This window comes from Juglans regia, chromosome 1, assembly GCF_001411555.2.
Source record: "Juglans regia cultivar Chandler chromosome 1, Walnut 2.0, whole genome shotgun sequence".
NCBI lineage: Eukaryota > Viridiplantae > Streptophyta > Magnoliopsida > Fagales > Juglandaceae > Juglans > Juglans regia.
The window spans coordinates 16,228,910-16,242,819 of record NC_049901.1 but is presented as its reverse complement, the minus strand read 5'-3'; the positions used below and the strand labels follow the sequence as shown (position 1 = coordinate 16,242,819).

Here is a 13,910-nt window from a genome sequence, read left to right as displayed (position 1 = left end):
ACTTTTTAAACGAACTATTAAATAAAAAATTATTTAAAATATAATACATATATGATTGAAAACAATAAAATTAGGATGAATAATATTATTTTTCTTGAATGACTTGTATATTTTCTCATTTCTAATAAAAGAAAAGGGGAAAAAAATGTGAAATTCCGAACTTTCCCATAATTCGAGTATCGATTAAGCACCGAACATCTTAACCCACAACTCTCCCGACCTCACATTAAATGATATACCTTTCCTCCGTGGCAAGACTAGTGCGTGTTTGGATATAAAAAATATTTTATTTTATTTTATAATTATAATTATTTTAATTTTTATATAAAATATAATAAATAATTTAAAATTTTAAAATAATAATAATATTAAAAAATAATATTTTATTCAACTTTTATTTTTATTTTCCGTACAAACCGCAATACATATAACCGCTCAACTTTATAAAACCCCGAGCCGAGTCAATCCTCACTCACACCGAGCCTCACCCTGGCTCCCTTTATAAATAAAGCCTCCCCCATATATATCTCCCTGTTGCGTTGCCCCGATTCCCGTATACTTTTTCTGTGTTAAAGCTCCAGCTGTTCTGCTTCATCCACACTCCACTAAATTCCGTCACTTTCTCGAGAAGAAGTAAATTTTAGCCTGTCGAGACCATTGTAAGAGTATTAACAATTCGTATTATTCACATGATATGTAACCATTTATGGTTTTTAGATCACTGTTTCTGTGCGGAATGCACAATCTATTTCTAGGAAGAGCAGGTTTTAAATTTCTTTGGCACTTGAATTTTGTTTAATTTCAGTTTGTTTTGTTTGCGTCAGTTCAAGTAAGGCTTTTGTGAGATGGAGATCCTGTGGATGTTGTTGTAGGCTTTGATCCTTTCCACTGTTATGGTTTTTGCGTTCAATTTGAATTGGCGAGTTTGAATCCTTTTTTTTTATAAGTACTAAAAACCTTCCCAATGTATTTCGAGTTTGAATCCTGCGATCTAGTTCCTGAATTTCGCTGTGTTTGTTTGTAGAGAAAGCTTTAGAAGCAAGAGTAAAATAACTTTGAAGTGCTTACTTTATTCTCTTATGTGAAAACACCGATGGTTCGGTTCAATTCAGCCATATAATGGCTCAAGACAAAATTGAACTGATACTGTTGAGACAACAAAAGATATAATGTTTGCGGCTTTTTTCAACTGTTTTTTCGGGAACCAATTGGACCATTTGTGGTTTTATTTATTCTGGAATTATGTTTAATGATCTGATGGTATGGATGGCTCAATTGCAGGGACTAACGGAGGTTATTTGTAATTATTTGTTCGGTATTTGAAATAAAACATGGCACAGAGTAATTGGGAAGCCGACAAGATGTATGTATACTGTTTGTATGTTTTCAAGGTGTTCAATTTGCTGATTCGTCTTTGAGTTTTTTTTCTTATTGTTTTAATGGTTTGGAGTAATCATAGCTCTGAAAAGTTATGTTTGCCTTGCTTTGCTTATCTTGCTGTAGGCTCGATGTTTACATTCATGATTATTTGTTGAAAAGAAAATTGCATGCTTCTGCAAAAGCTTTTATGACTGAAGGGAAAGTTGCCACAGATCCAGTAGGTATGTTGAAAGCTCATTCTTGTCAAAACCTTAGTTTGACTACCGATGTAATAGGTTGTCATGCTGTTGTAAATTTGTTGATCCACGCTGCTTGCTAATGATGACACTATTGTGGTTCATTTTATTGTTAGTAAAATCACGGCTTACATTATAACTTACCATTCCAAAATAAAAGTTGTGGTCTATATTAGTAAGGAAGAGAGTGATCTGGTTTTTAAGTTTAATTGTGGATGTGCAGCAATTGATGCTCCAGGAGGATTTCTCTTTGAATGGTGGTCTGTCTTTTGGGACATATTCATTGCAAGGACAAATGAGAAGCATTCTGAGCCTGCTGCTGCTTACATTGAGGTGTTCTGCACTATGTAGATTGCTTGGATTTGTTTGTTTGTTTCTTTTTGTTTTTGGCTTTTCAATGCTTTTTATGTTTTTATTTCATTAATCTTAGGCCCAGCAAATTAAGGCAAGGGAGCAACAACAACTGCAAATGCAGCAATTGCAACTCATGCAACAGCGCAATGCACAGCTACAACGCAGAGATCCTAATCATCCTGCTATTGGCAGTTCTATGAATGTTATGAACTCTGAAGGAATGATGGGGCAGCCATCAGCCAGCATATTGGCCATGAAAATGTACGAGGAACGTATGAAACACCCTCATTCAATGGATTCAGAAACACCCCCAGCACTTGATACAAATAGGATGGCACTTCTCAAATCAGCAACCAATCATCCTGGGTAAATGTTTTTCACTTGCATGTATGCATGTATATATGTACATTCACGCATGCATGTAAATGCATATATATATATATATATATATCTACCAGATCTCTAATTCTCCCTTTCTGCATGGTTGGATGGCTCCTACATCTGTGGTTATTGTTGTTGATTCAGCCAGTTGGTACAAGGTACTTCTGGGAACATGTCTGCAGCTTTGCAACAAATCCAGGCACGAAGTCCTTTAACAACTGTAACTACTCAGACTATATGCTCTAGTTACATTTGGCTTTCCTTCCCTTCTCCCTTTATCCCAAGACATGCTGAGGGTTTTATATATGGAGTTTGTAGGACATCAAAAGTGAGGTTAGTTTGGGTGCAAGCCAAAAAAGCTTGCCAATGGATCCTTCATCAGTTTATGGACAAGCGATTTTTCAGTCAAAATCTGGAGTAGGTGGTGCAGGTATGGTTTCCTGGCCCTCTATGAACTGAAACAGTCTATACCATAGCCTCATTGTCACACTTTTCATATTAGTGCATGAAATGTCATTCTCATTGCCCCCTCTCTCCAAGGGAACTCATTGGGCTTGTATTAGTGACACCATTTAGGAATACCCTACGAACCTGGCTGTGGTACTTTCTATTCCAAATCAGTAAACTTTGAGACCCCAATGACATCTTCGAAAGGAGGGATTGATTAAACTTGAAATGAAACATTTTTGGAGACATAGTTTAAGGCTATAATGTAAACAAAATCATGTTTAGAAAGTAGATATCACTTGTGATAAGACCAAATTGAATTTGGCTAGATTATGAGTATGCCTTATTATGGGATATTATGGTAACATTTAGCAGCTATGATTTGGTGCATCTTAATCATGTCAGTATTTCATGTTGGATGTTATCCTTTTCTAATTTCTAACAAAAAGAAATTCCTACGTCAAAAATCTATGTATAATATAAAAGCTACCCTTAGGTGCAAACAATCTCTAGGGGTTGGCTCAAGTGGTAAAGTCCTTGGACTTGGGGGTATGCTCCCCCTAGGTCTAAGGTTCAAATCCCCTTGGGTGCAAACAATCTCTAGGAGCCATTGGACTAGGGGATTTTCCCTTGAATTACCCAAGATGCACTTGCGGGAAACTCCTTGCCAAGGCCTATGCACCCCTGGGATTAGTCGGGATGTTGTTCCTGGATACCCGGTGCTAATAAAAAAAATATAAAAGCTACCCTCATTGTGACATATTTTGAGATAACTAGTATACCAAGTTCTAACTCATAACCTGCATCTTCTAGCAATCCACATTTCGGGTAATATCACTTTAAAAATAAGTTTTAAGATTGATAGTTTAGTTGATAGCTTCTATGTTAGTCTTTAAAAGTGAATTCTCATCAGCCCAAGATGATGCAACTAGAAGGCCCTTACTTTGTCTCTAAAATATAAGGGGAACTATTTATGAAAGAGTGAATGCCTAGTTATTTATCCCTTAGTGGATAAACTGTTGCATCCATGTATCTTGGTATTATTGAAGCACATATATGGAGATGAGATGCAAATATGATACAGTTTTACTTTACATCGAAATTGTTGATTCTATGGTTGTGAGATGTAATCAATATCGTGCAATTTTGTGTGCGTGCCTGTGTTTGCTTTAATTTTATGTGTGTGCCCATTTTCTCTTAATGTTGGTATTAGAAACTAGAAACCAGTCATTAGAGAGATTCAATTTTAGCAAATATTTCCATTGATCTGGACTTTCTTTGTAAGACTTCCTCTGTCCATATATTCTTTCGGAGTATCTTTAAAGTCCCTCACCCACATATGTTAACTTTATGAATATTTTTAGAGGAGGCTTACTTGACTGTCATTATAATTGGGAATTGGTTAGGAAACTTTCTGAAGACATGATTGAAATAATCATCATTTTAAAGTTTCCCTATGTTGTTCTTTCCCTGCTTCCTTCAGGATTGAATCAAGGCATCACTGGTCTTCCGCTAAAGGGCTGGCCTTTAACTGTAAGTTGTAAATGGTGTTCTGTATGTTGCACATTCTAGTCTTCCATTTAGTATTGGGCTATTCCTTGAATGTTGCCAAGTTTTATTTAGGGAATTGACCAGCTACGACCAAGTTTAGGTGTACAAGTACAGAAACCTAATCTACCAACTCAAAGTCAGTTTCTTCTAGCATCACAACAACAGCAGGTCATGGCACAGGCTCAGGCACAAAGCAACCTTGGAAATTCATCTAACTATGGAGATATGGATCCACGTCGATTTTGTGGACTGCCTAGGGGTAGCTTGAATGCAAAAGATGGTCAATCCACAAGAAATGATGGGTCTATATGCTCTCCAGTGCAAGCAAGTTCACCAAAGGTTAGAATACTTTACTAAATCAGATGCAAACTTAGGTAGATTAGCATTCACTACATGCACAAAAACATGAACACAAAGGATATTGGCACAATCGACTCTAAGCTCGTCTCTTCTAAAATATTTATACATAATTGTTATCTTTTTATTTTTGGAGCTTTTCCTCTGGGCAGTTCTCTTTCCACAGTTTATGATAACATCTCTAATTACAAAAGGGAATATGTGCAAGCTTTTGATGCTATTTAGCATCTGCACTACAATGTATGTGATATGATAATGTAACGCCCCAATGGAAGGCCCAAGCCACATAGTCTATACTCCAAAAGAACTAGTCAATGATACAATTAGAGCCCCATTGGAACCTTATAAAGAGCAAGAACTTCTCATTCTCAAGCAATGTGGGATCTCATACACCACCTACTCATATCCATATCATATGGGGTATCACAATCTATCCCCCTTAAATTCCCAACGTCCTCATCGGGCCTGTCCATTGTAGGTGGCACGGCTCAAGTCCCACATTTCTGGTTGGGATAGTCTCTGATACTATTTGTAACGCCCCAATGGAAGGCCCAAGCCACATAGCCTATACTCCAAAAGGATTAGTCAATGATACAATTAAAGCCCCATTGGAACCTTATAAAGAGCAAGAACTTCTCCTTCCCAAGCAATGTGGGATCCCATACACCACCTACTCATATCCATATCATATGGGGTATCACAGATAACCTTGAATAACTTGATCTAGAATATGTAGACTTTTCATGTTACGACTTAGGGATGCACTAGTCTCATCTGCACTATACCAAAAAATCATGAGTCAAAGTTACAATTGGAACTCTTAGGAAATGCTTGGGGAATGAGATGAAATAAGAAATCTGTTAATAGTAGTGAAATGGTTTGAGTTATGATGTTTTATTGGGGAAAATGAGAGAAAAAAAATTAAATATAAATGAATATAAATTTTTAATATTATATTTGTTTTGAGATTTGAGAAAGTTGATTTTTTTTTTTTTTTTTTTGTTTGGAAGTTTGGAAAAATTGTAATGATTAGATGAAAAAGTTGAATATTTGAAATTGAAAAGTATTTGAGTTTGAGTGATGTTTGGGAATGAGATGTGATGAGATGAAATGGAATGAGATGAAACCACTGCCAAACAACCCCTTAATAATATTTTAAAGCCCAGTTCCATCTAATGAACATTCAGTGTGAGAATTAGCACCCATTGCAACACCTTCATAATCCACCCACCTAATGTGGGACTTAATGCATCTATATGATAATCCCAGGTTTCACAATCTACTCTACCCAAATCTTTGATGTGCTTGCCAAGGCTCTCATTACATAGTGCCGTGATACCACATTATATGATGAACTAGGGATCTGCTAGTCTCATCTAAGTTATATTCCAAAAAGATTAATCAAAGTTAATTGGAGTTCTCTGGAATATTATAAATGCTTTTTTAATAAAAAAATCTTATAAATGTTAGTTCTACCTAGTAAATATCCAATGTGTGATTTAGCACTTGTGCAACACCTTCACGATCTACTCTCCCAATGTGTGACCTAACACGTTCATGACAATCCAGAGTATCATTTGTCACCTTGTTTTTAAAGCCTTAAGGATTATAGAAGTAAACTTGCTTCTATAATGGCCAGAAGGGATAAATTTGATTTTGGAATTTGGAACTGTACAGTCCAGGGCATAGTTGATTTTCTTACTACCATATTTTTCTAATCTAGATGTTTCTTAATCATAAATTCAATATTTTTGTAGTTTTGGTAATTTTCTTTATTAAGTAGGTTGTACATTTGGCTTTATTTATGCTTATAAAGAAAAACGTTTGGAGTTAGTTGTTTTTTTATTTTATTTTTATCAATAAAAGATAGATATTATATATATGAATGAAAAAAGGTATAACCCTTGTACACAGGAAGTATACATGAGTACTCCTAAATACATTCTAAGAACGATAAATTAAAGACAAGAAATCATGAATATTGTCCCCATGCAAAACAATAGTGGAAAACCAACACATTAGTGTGTGGAGAAAAAAATTCTTCAACTCAGTCATTGTCCGTTCCGTATCTTCAAAGCACCTCGCATTCCTTTTCGTCCAAATACACCACATAATGCACAACGGAATCATCTTCCACACTGCTGCCACTTGTTGACAGCCTTGCAACTTTGTCCAACAACCCATCAAATCCACAACCCTCAAAGGCATAACCCAAGCAACATCAACCCTTTGAAAAATCTCATCCCACAACACTCTTGTTACCTCACAATGTAATAAGAGATGGTTCACGGATTCTCCATTCTTTTTACACATATAGCACCAATCCACCAATACACAACCTCTCTTCCTCAAGTTGTCCGTAGTCAATATCTTCCCAAGAGCAGCATTCCAAACAAAAAAAGCTACTTTAGAAGGCACACGAGCTCTCCAAATATTCTTCCAAGGGAACGGGGTATTATCAAGATGTGTAGTCAAGATGCTATAATACGCCTTGACTGTACATATCTTGTGATTATTAGACCTCCACTTCAAACTATCTCGTTGTGCCATAGGAATCTCCATGGAATATAATAAACTGAAAAAAACTGAGACACTAGGTAATTCCCAATCATGGAAATCCCTATTAAATAGAATATTCCACTGGTGCGTACCATGAGAAAATAACCTCACCTCCGCCACTGCCTCCCTATTAGCTACAATACGGTATAGAGCCGGAAAAACCCTTTCCAGTGCCTGTTCTCCACACCACACATCTCGCCAAAATCTGATTTGATTGCCCTCACCAACAACAAAACGAATTTTATTTGCAAAGCATGGCCACCCCTTCCTTATATACTTCCATAATCCCACACCATACCCCCCTCTCACTTCATTAGAGCACCACCCACCCAGCCCAATACCATATCTTGCATCAATAACATCCTTCCACAATGATCCCCCCTCCAAATGATATCTCCAAAGCCATTTTCCTAATAAAGCTTTATTAAAGGTTCTCAAGTTACACACACCCAACCCCCCATTCACAACTGTTTTTTTATTGGAGTTAGTTATCATCTCTTTGTGAAAATTTAGCAGAAAGGAATGTTTTTCTCAGCAAATGTAAATGTTATATATAGGTAAAGGAGACCAAAAGGGTGGGAATGACTCCCAGATATAATAAATTACCAAATATACATCATATTGCCTAATTTGCCTAGTGGGTTTGTTTGTTAGGAGTAGAAGCTGACGCCTGAGTGCAGACCCTGATTTATTTTTGAACTAATTTGTATTGGTTTTTTCACTACTTGGAAGAGTAGTTAGCCAAGTTCAAAATTTAGCTAGAATCTCAATTTTTGGCTATAACATCAATTTTTTACTAGGTGAATCCACATTAAACTAGCCATCTTAAAGTCAAAATAATAATATAATATTATATTATTTTAATAATATTTGACAATTTTTTTTTTTATATATATTTTGCAAATACACTTCATATATTAATTAATAATTTCATTTTAATTAGAGAATTCTTCCTCATCCCAAAACCAATTACGAACTAATATACAATAAATCCTAGGCAAAACCCAACAGCTCCCAGAACAACAACTATTCGAACCCATAAACTGGAATCAAATGCTTGTAGAAGCATCCCAAGACCAACCATTGGTTTCCGACAGACACCAATAAACCGAACTATATTTACATGCTTCAATGTGGCCAGCATCATAACTTCCTGCTGAAATTGTTGCTCCATCAGCTGTGCCTTTTCTGGATCATTTTCTGGCCTCTCCAAGATCTTGATAGCAACATCCTCACCATTATAAGTACCTCTGTACAGTTTCCCAAAAGCAGGAAACTTTATAAATAAGTCCAACTATATAAATACAAACAAAAGTCCAACTTTATTTGATTTACAGTATTGATCATCCAAGAAGCAGGAAACTCTAGTAAATGATACCTTTTACTTCCCCAAGAACCAAAACCAACAAATAATCAGAAGTTCAATAATTTTTCTTCGATTTATTGGCAACCAAATCGAAAGATCAAATATTTCCATAACAACGAGAAAATAAAATGAAAACTAAGCTAAGAATCAGGGGAACAAAAGGGACGTAAGTGTACCTAAACCAAAGCAGCTCGGAATATGGTTTTGCGAGGAGAGACAGAGAGAGAGATTTTAACAGAAAACTGAGAGAAGAGGGAGATAATCGATCGAGGAAGAAAAACAGGGAGAAGAGGGAGAGAATCGGCAAAAGAAGAAAAATGGAGGAAGAGGAGGCACGAATGAGGGAATACGCGGGTTTGAAGAGAGAGAAAAGAATGAGTGAACGGGTAAATCATAAAATAATATTTGGCATGCGAACAGTGACTCACCAATATTGGCTAGTCTTCTGTTTTTGCTGTAGCTCAAGTCTTGAGCTTTGGAGCGTTGGCTAGTCCAATGTGGAAGCTTTTTGTCACATATAGCTAAGGTTTAGATTTGTATTGGCATTTGGCTAGTCTAATGCCAATGCTCTTACAACCAAAAAGATAAATCTATATTTGCAAGCTCTATATGTGTGGGTGCCTACACACACCCGTGCATGAGCGAGAGAGAGAAAGAGAGGAAAGCGAGATCACATAGGAAATTTCTGAGTGGATCAATAATTTAATTGATTCTGTAATGCAAGGGTGTGTGCCTATTCTAGTGCATGCATATAAGGCACTTACATCCATGTTTCTTGTGTTTAAATGTTCGTTCAAATATAGAAGATTATGAATGTACCAACTATCCCATCCAAAACAAAAACAGAGAAAATAAGTATTCATATGTCTGTATGTCTGTGTACTTGTGTACGCTTAACCATACTAGCTCTCTTTCATGCAGATTATATTGTATTCTAGATTTTCTGAATTGTGTCATCAGTGTCCATATGAAGCAGTTTAGTATTTTCAACTTCACTTAGTTATCTGTGTAAATAGTCTTTCTGAGCCTTTGGTGGGCATTCAACAGATGAAGATGGGCCAGATGCAACATTCTTCATCTCAACAACAGGACCAATTGCAACAGGTTATAATTAATTTTTCAGATTATGCAGATAACTAGATATCTTATTCTTCTTCTGTAATCTATTTCCCGGGAATATACTGTTTACAATTCAAAGGATTCCTGCTGCCACATTTTCAATTAGAAGACTTGTGTTGTTAGTTTTTTGTTTTTGGCTGCAGAATTTCAGAAAAAGAAAACAGCATTCTTCTTCTGGAGCTGCGAACAGTACTGGTACAGGAAATACGGTTGGCCCTTCTCCTAGTTCTCCACCATCCACCCACACACCTGGCGATGGAATAACAACAGCAAGTAGCATCCAGCATGTTAACAGCGTGCCTAAAAGCTTGATGATGTATGGTCCTGAGGGGACGGCAGGCCTTGCGTCATCTTCTAATCTGCTTGTATGTTGATATGTAGCTTGTGGTTTAACCTATTTTAGAGCCATTCAGCAGACATCTTATTCATCAATTTAGTTAAGATATATGGTAGATATGGTGTCTTAATCTCTGAGTGTACATGACAAGAAGGTATCTTATTCATCTTATTCATCAAGAAGAGCTCAATCTTCTTGGAAATCATCTTCAATTGAGCTCTCATATAAACAGATGTTTGAGCATTGAGTTTGTAGAGATGTATCTGCCATATAGGTACCATAACATAGAAGCCAAATAGAGTGGAATATTAGTATGCTTCTGAGAAAGTTATTTTATTTCAGGAAGATATGGAACGATTTGGAGATGTCAGTGCTTTAGATGATAATGTGGAGTCATTTCTGTCTCATGATGGAGATGGAGGGAACTTATATGGGACGTTGAAGCAAAGTCCAACTGAGCACCAAAAAGAGTCTTCTAAAGGTAACTCATCATCATATTGCGTCCATGAAGGCTTGCGGCAATTGATTTGCTCTGCAAGGTACCTATGGCCTCATTCTGTGTTTCAGGTTTTACCTTCAGTGAAGTTGGTTGCATACGGACAAGAAACAGCATGGTTACTTGCTGTCATTTTTCTTCAGATGGGAAGTTGCTTGCTAGTGCCGGACATGACAAGAAGGTATCTTTCCTTCTGGAGTAAGGAGAAAATGCCACTTTTGAGGAACACTTATGACATTGTGGGAATTATATTTTCTTACCATTTTTGGTACACAAGAACACCAATGAATTGTATGACAACTATAATGTCACTTTGTTCATAGCCAACCACTGACCTCAGACTTGGAGGTCACACAGGAAGAACCATTTATATGCCATTTAAACCAACAGGTCTATATCAATGATGGCTACCTGTTTCTGTTGCGATCAATGATATTCTTTTGTTTACTCGTAAAAAAATGAGATTCTTTTGCTTTGCATTTTATTATTTGTTCTCAATTAGTTTAGCCACTCTTTCACATTGGCATAAACAATATAACGGAAGTAAAGAAAGAATAAATTCTAAAGTATATTTACATTGCTGTATGTATTAGGTTGTCCTCTGGAACATGGACACACTAAAAACAGAAGGCACCCCTGAAGAACACAAATCAGTGATTACAGATGTTCGTTTTAGGCCGAATTCATCTCAGCTGGCTACAACTTCAGTGGATAAGTCTGTGCGATTATGGGATGCAGCAAATGTAATGTCACCTTCTTTCTCTTCCACCTAAAACGTGGGTTTTGGTTTAATATTAATTTGCAACATTTTTCTAGACTTCAGAGGCATTTCTTTCCATGTGCTCTGTGTTTTTCTGATAATATGTATTCTCATTCAATAAGTTGTATATTCAATTTCTACTCTACTCCCAAGATTAACTTACAAGAGATATCCTGGCAGCCAAGCTATTGTCTGCAAGCATATAATGCACACGCTTCAGCTGTTATGTCCCTTGATTTCCACCCAAAGAAGACTGATCTGTTCTGTTTCTGTGATAATAACAATGAAATACACTATTGGAACATTAATTCATTCTCCTGCACTCATGTCTCCAAGGTTGGTTCTTTCTTTCCACTTTTGGTCCATATTCAATGTTAAAGCTGCACTGAAGTTATCTATTAGTTCTAATCTTCCATCATTTTTTTTTTTTTTCAATGAGTAAAAAACAAGGGGTGCAACATCTAATCTTCCATTGTTTGGTATAGGGAGGTATGGCACAAGTGAGATTTCAACCAAAAATTGGACAGTTCTTGGCAGCAGCTTCAGATAAAGTGGTGTCCATCTTTGATGTCGAAACTGACAGGCAAACATACTCATTCCAGGTAAGGGATGTGTGGTTGCTGACAAGTATCGGCTGAGGTTGATTAACTGACACAACCTCCTCCTCTTGAGATGTTGATTGTGTCAATTCTTTTGGTAGCGCTTGGTTTTTTTTTTTTTTTGAATTTTTTATTTAAATCATCCATCTTCCTCATAGGGACATTCGGAAATGGTAAATTATATTTGCTGGGATGCAAATGGAGATTACTTGGCATCTGTTAGTCAGAACTTGGTGAAGATTTGGTCATTAGCCTCGGGAGAGTGCATTAATGAGCTCGGCTCTAATGGGAATCAGTTCTACTCTTGCGTCTTTCACCCTAGTTATTCAACTCTCTTGGTCATTGGAGGAATCTCGGTAATTCCTAGTACTCTTCATGGGGTAAATTTTTAGAAAATAAAATAACTTGGGTTGATGCCAAGTGTCTACTGGTAAAGCTGTGTGCATGATTTTGTTTGGAAAATGATTAACTTGCAATTATTCTATAACTCAATTTTGAATAGAGGGTAGTTATGTAAAACTGAGATTATTTATAATCAAGTGGCACAACTACACGGATTAGTGTAAAACAAGTTGTAAAATAGTCGTAAAAGAGTTGTAGGAGTATCATTATCATGTTTTTTTCCTCGCATCAAAGGTTTCATTCCATTACCCGCCACTCCTCAGATTGTAATGAAGAGGTAGCTACCCTGGATTCTTTGTAGACAGTTTTATGTTGCTAAGATTGGCCCAGCCCTAATGCCCAATCCCGTTCCACCCATTTACCACCGAGACATTGGTTTCAGGAGGTGGGGATTAGTTTTAATAAAATGTATATTTTTATCCATATGCAACATTCACACTAACTCTGCTCGGGTGTTTGTAATCCCTTGGAAATGGAAGTAATACCATGCACTGAGTTTTTATTGCACTTCACTTCGACTGTAATATGCTTCTTGGTTGCTATGAATTTATTCTCTTGACGAAGTCATTCCGCCTTCTAGTTTTGTAAAAATGCATGCATAGTCATATGGAACGGAGCTTTCATGATTCAAGTAAGGTAAATTTATTGATATTTGTTGTTTTGCAAACCGTACTGGGTGATGGGATGCAGTCATTGGAGTTATGGAACATGGCTGAGAACAAAAGCATGACAATTTCAGCACACGAGAACATCATCTCGGCTTTGGCACAATCACCTGTCACCGGAATGGTTGCCTCAGCAAGTCATGACAACACTGTGAAGTTATGGAAATAGCTCCCAACTAGTCTCTCAAATATTTCGGAGCTTGTGGCGTCGCTTTCAAAATCCTCCACAAAAATCTTGGGAAACCAAATAGCAGCAGCAACAAGCATGTTTAATCAGACACCATTGGAATAGTTATGTGTTCCAATTCCCAAATATGTTTTTAAGTTAAACGTGCTAATTTTGTAATTCAAATATTAAATGTTATTCTGCTTGGAATAGCCGAAAATCGTGGAGCTATGTATATCAACTGAATTCTGATATTTTCATTCGGTTGCTTTTGCTTTTTGGGCCCGAGTTTTGTACTTTGAGTTTATTCGACTAATCACAAGTCCAAGTAGACACAGTGATTAACACAGTCTTAATTAAGAGCCCAACCTCTTTACCAATTAGGAAAATGCTGGAGCTCTAGTGTATTTTATATGTGTATTTTTTAATTCTTTTTTTATATAGATATTTTTAATAATTTTTAATATTTTTAAAAAATAAAAAAATTCATAATATTATTAAATAATACTTTCTTAATCAAGAAGTAAAATAAAAAATATTATTTTAATATTTTTTATTTTACTTCGGAAGTATTTTTTAATAATTTTTTTTTACTTTTTGATTAAGAAAGTGTTTTTAATAATATTTTATATTTATTTTATATTTTAAAAATATTAAAAAATTTATATAAAAAACAATTAAAAAAAAAAACACAAACAAATACATGCTACAGCCCCCAGCGGGAGCTTCCAGCGG

The 13,910-nt window shown here is 36.1% G+C and overlaps 1 protein-coding gene across 2 annotated transcripts; it reads left to right on the top strand.

Annotated features, from left to right (window-relative positions):
* Positions 1-527: 527 nt before the first annotated feature.
* Positions 528-13,454, top strand: LOC109006035 (transcriptional corepressor LEUNIG_HOMOLOG-like). Of its 2 annotated transcripts, none has more exons than XM_018985180.2 (18): positions 528-659; positions 1,282-1,363; positions 1,504-1,601; positions 1,840-1,949; positions 2,047-2,336; positions 2,496-2,550; positions 2,670-2,781; positions 4,282-4,331; positions 4,422-4,688; positions 9,679-9,735; positions 9,894-10,115; positions 10,430-10,568; positions 10,655-10,764; positions 11,177-11,326; positions 11,524-11,679; positions 11,829-11,945; positions 12,101-12,298; positions 13,035-13,454. In XM_018985180.2, the coding sequence occupies exons 2-18, from the start codon at positions 1,332-1,334 to the stop codon at positions 13,176-13,178; spliced, it is 2,307 nt and encodes a 768-aa protein (XP_018840725.1). In that variant the 5' UTR covers positions 528-659; positions 1,282-1,331; the 3' UTR covers positions 13,179-13,454. The 2 variants fall into 2 exon arrangements, with proteins under 2 accessions (XP_018840725.1, XP_018840723.1); XM_018985178.2 differs by having other exon boundaries at positions 2,496-2,571.
* Positions 13,455-13,910: the final 456 nt, after the last annotated feature.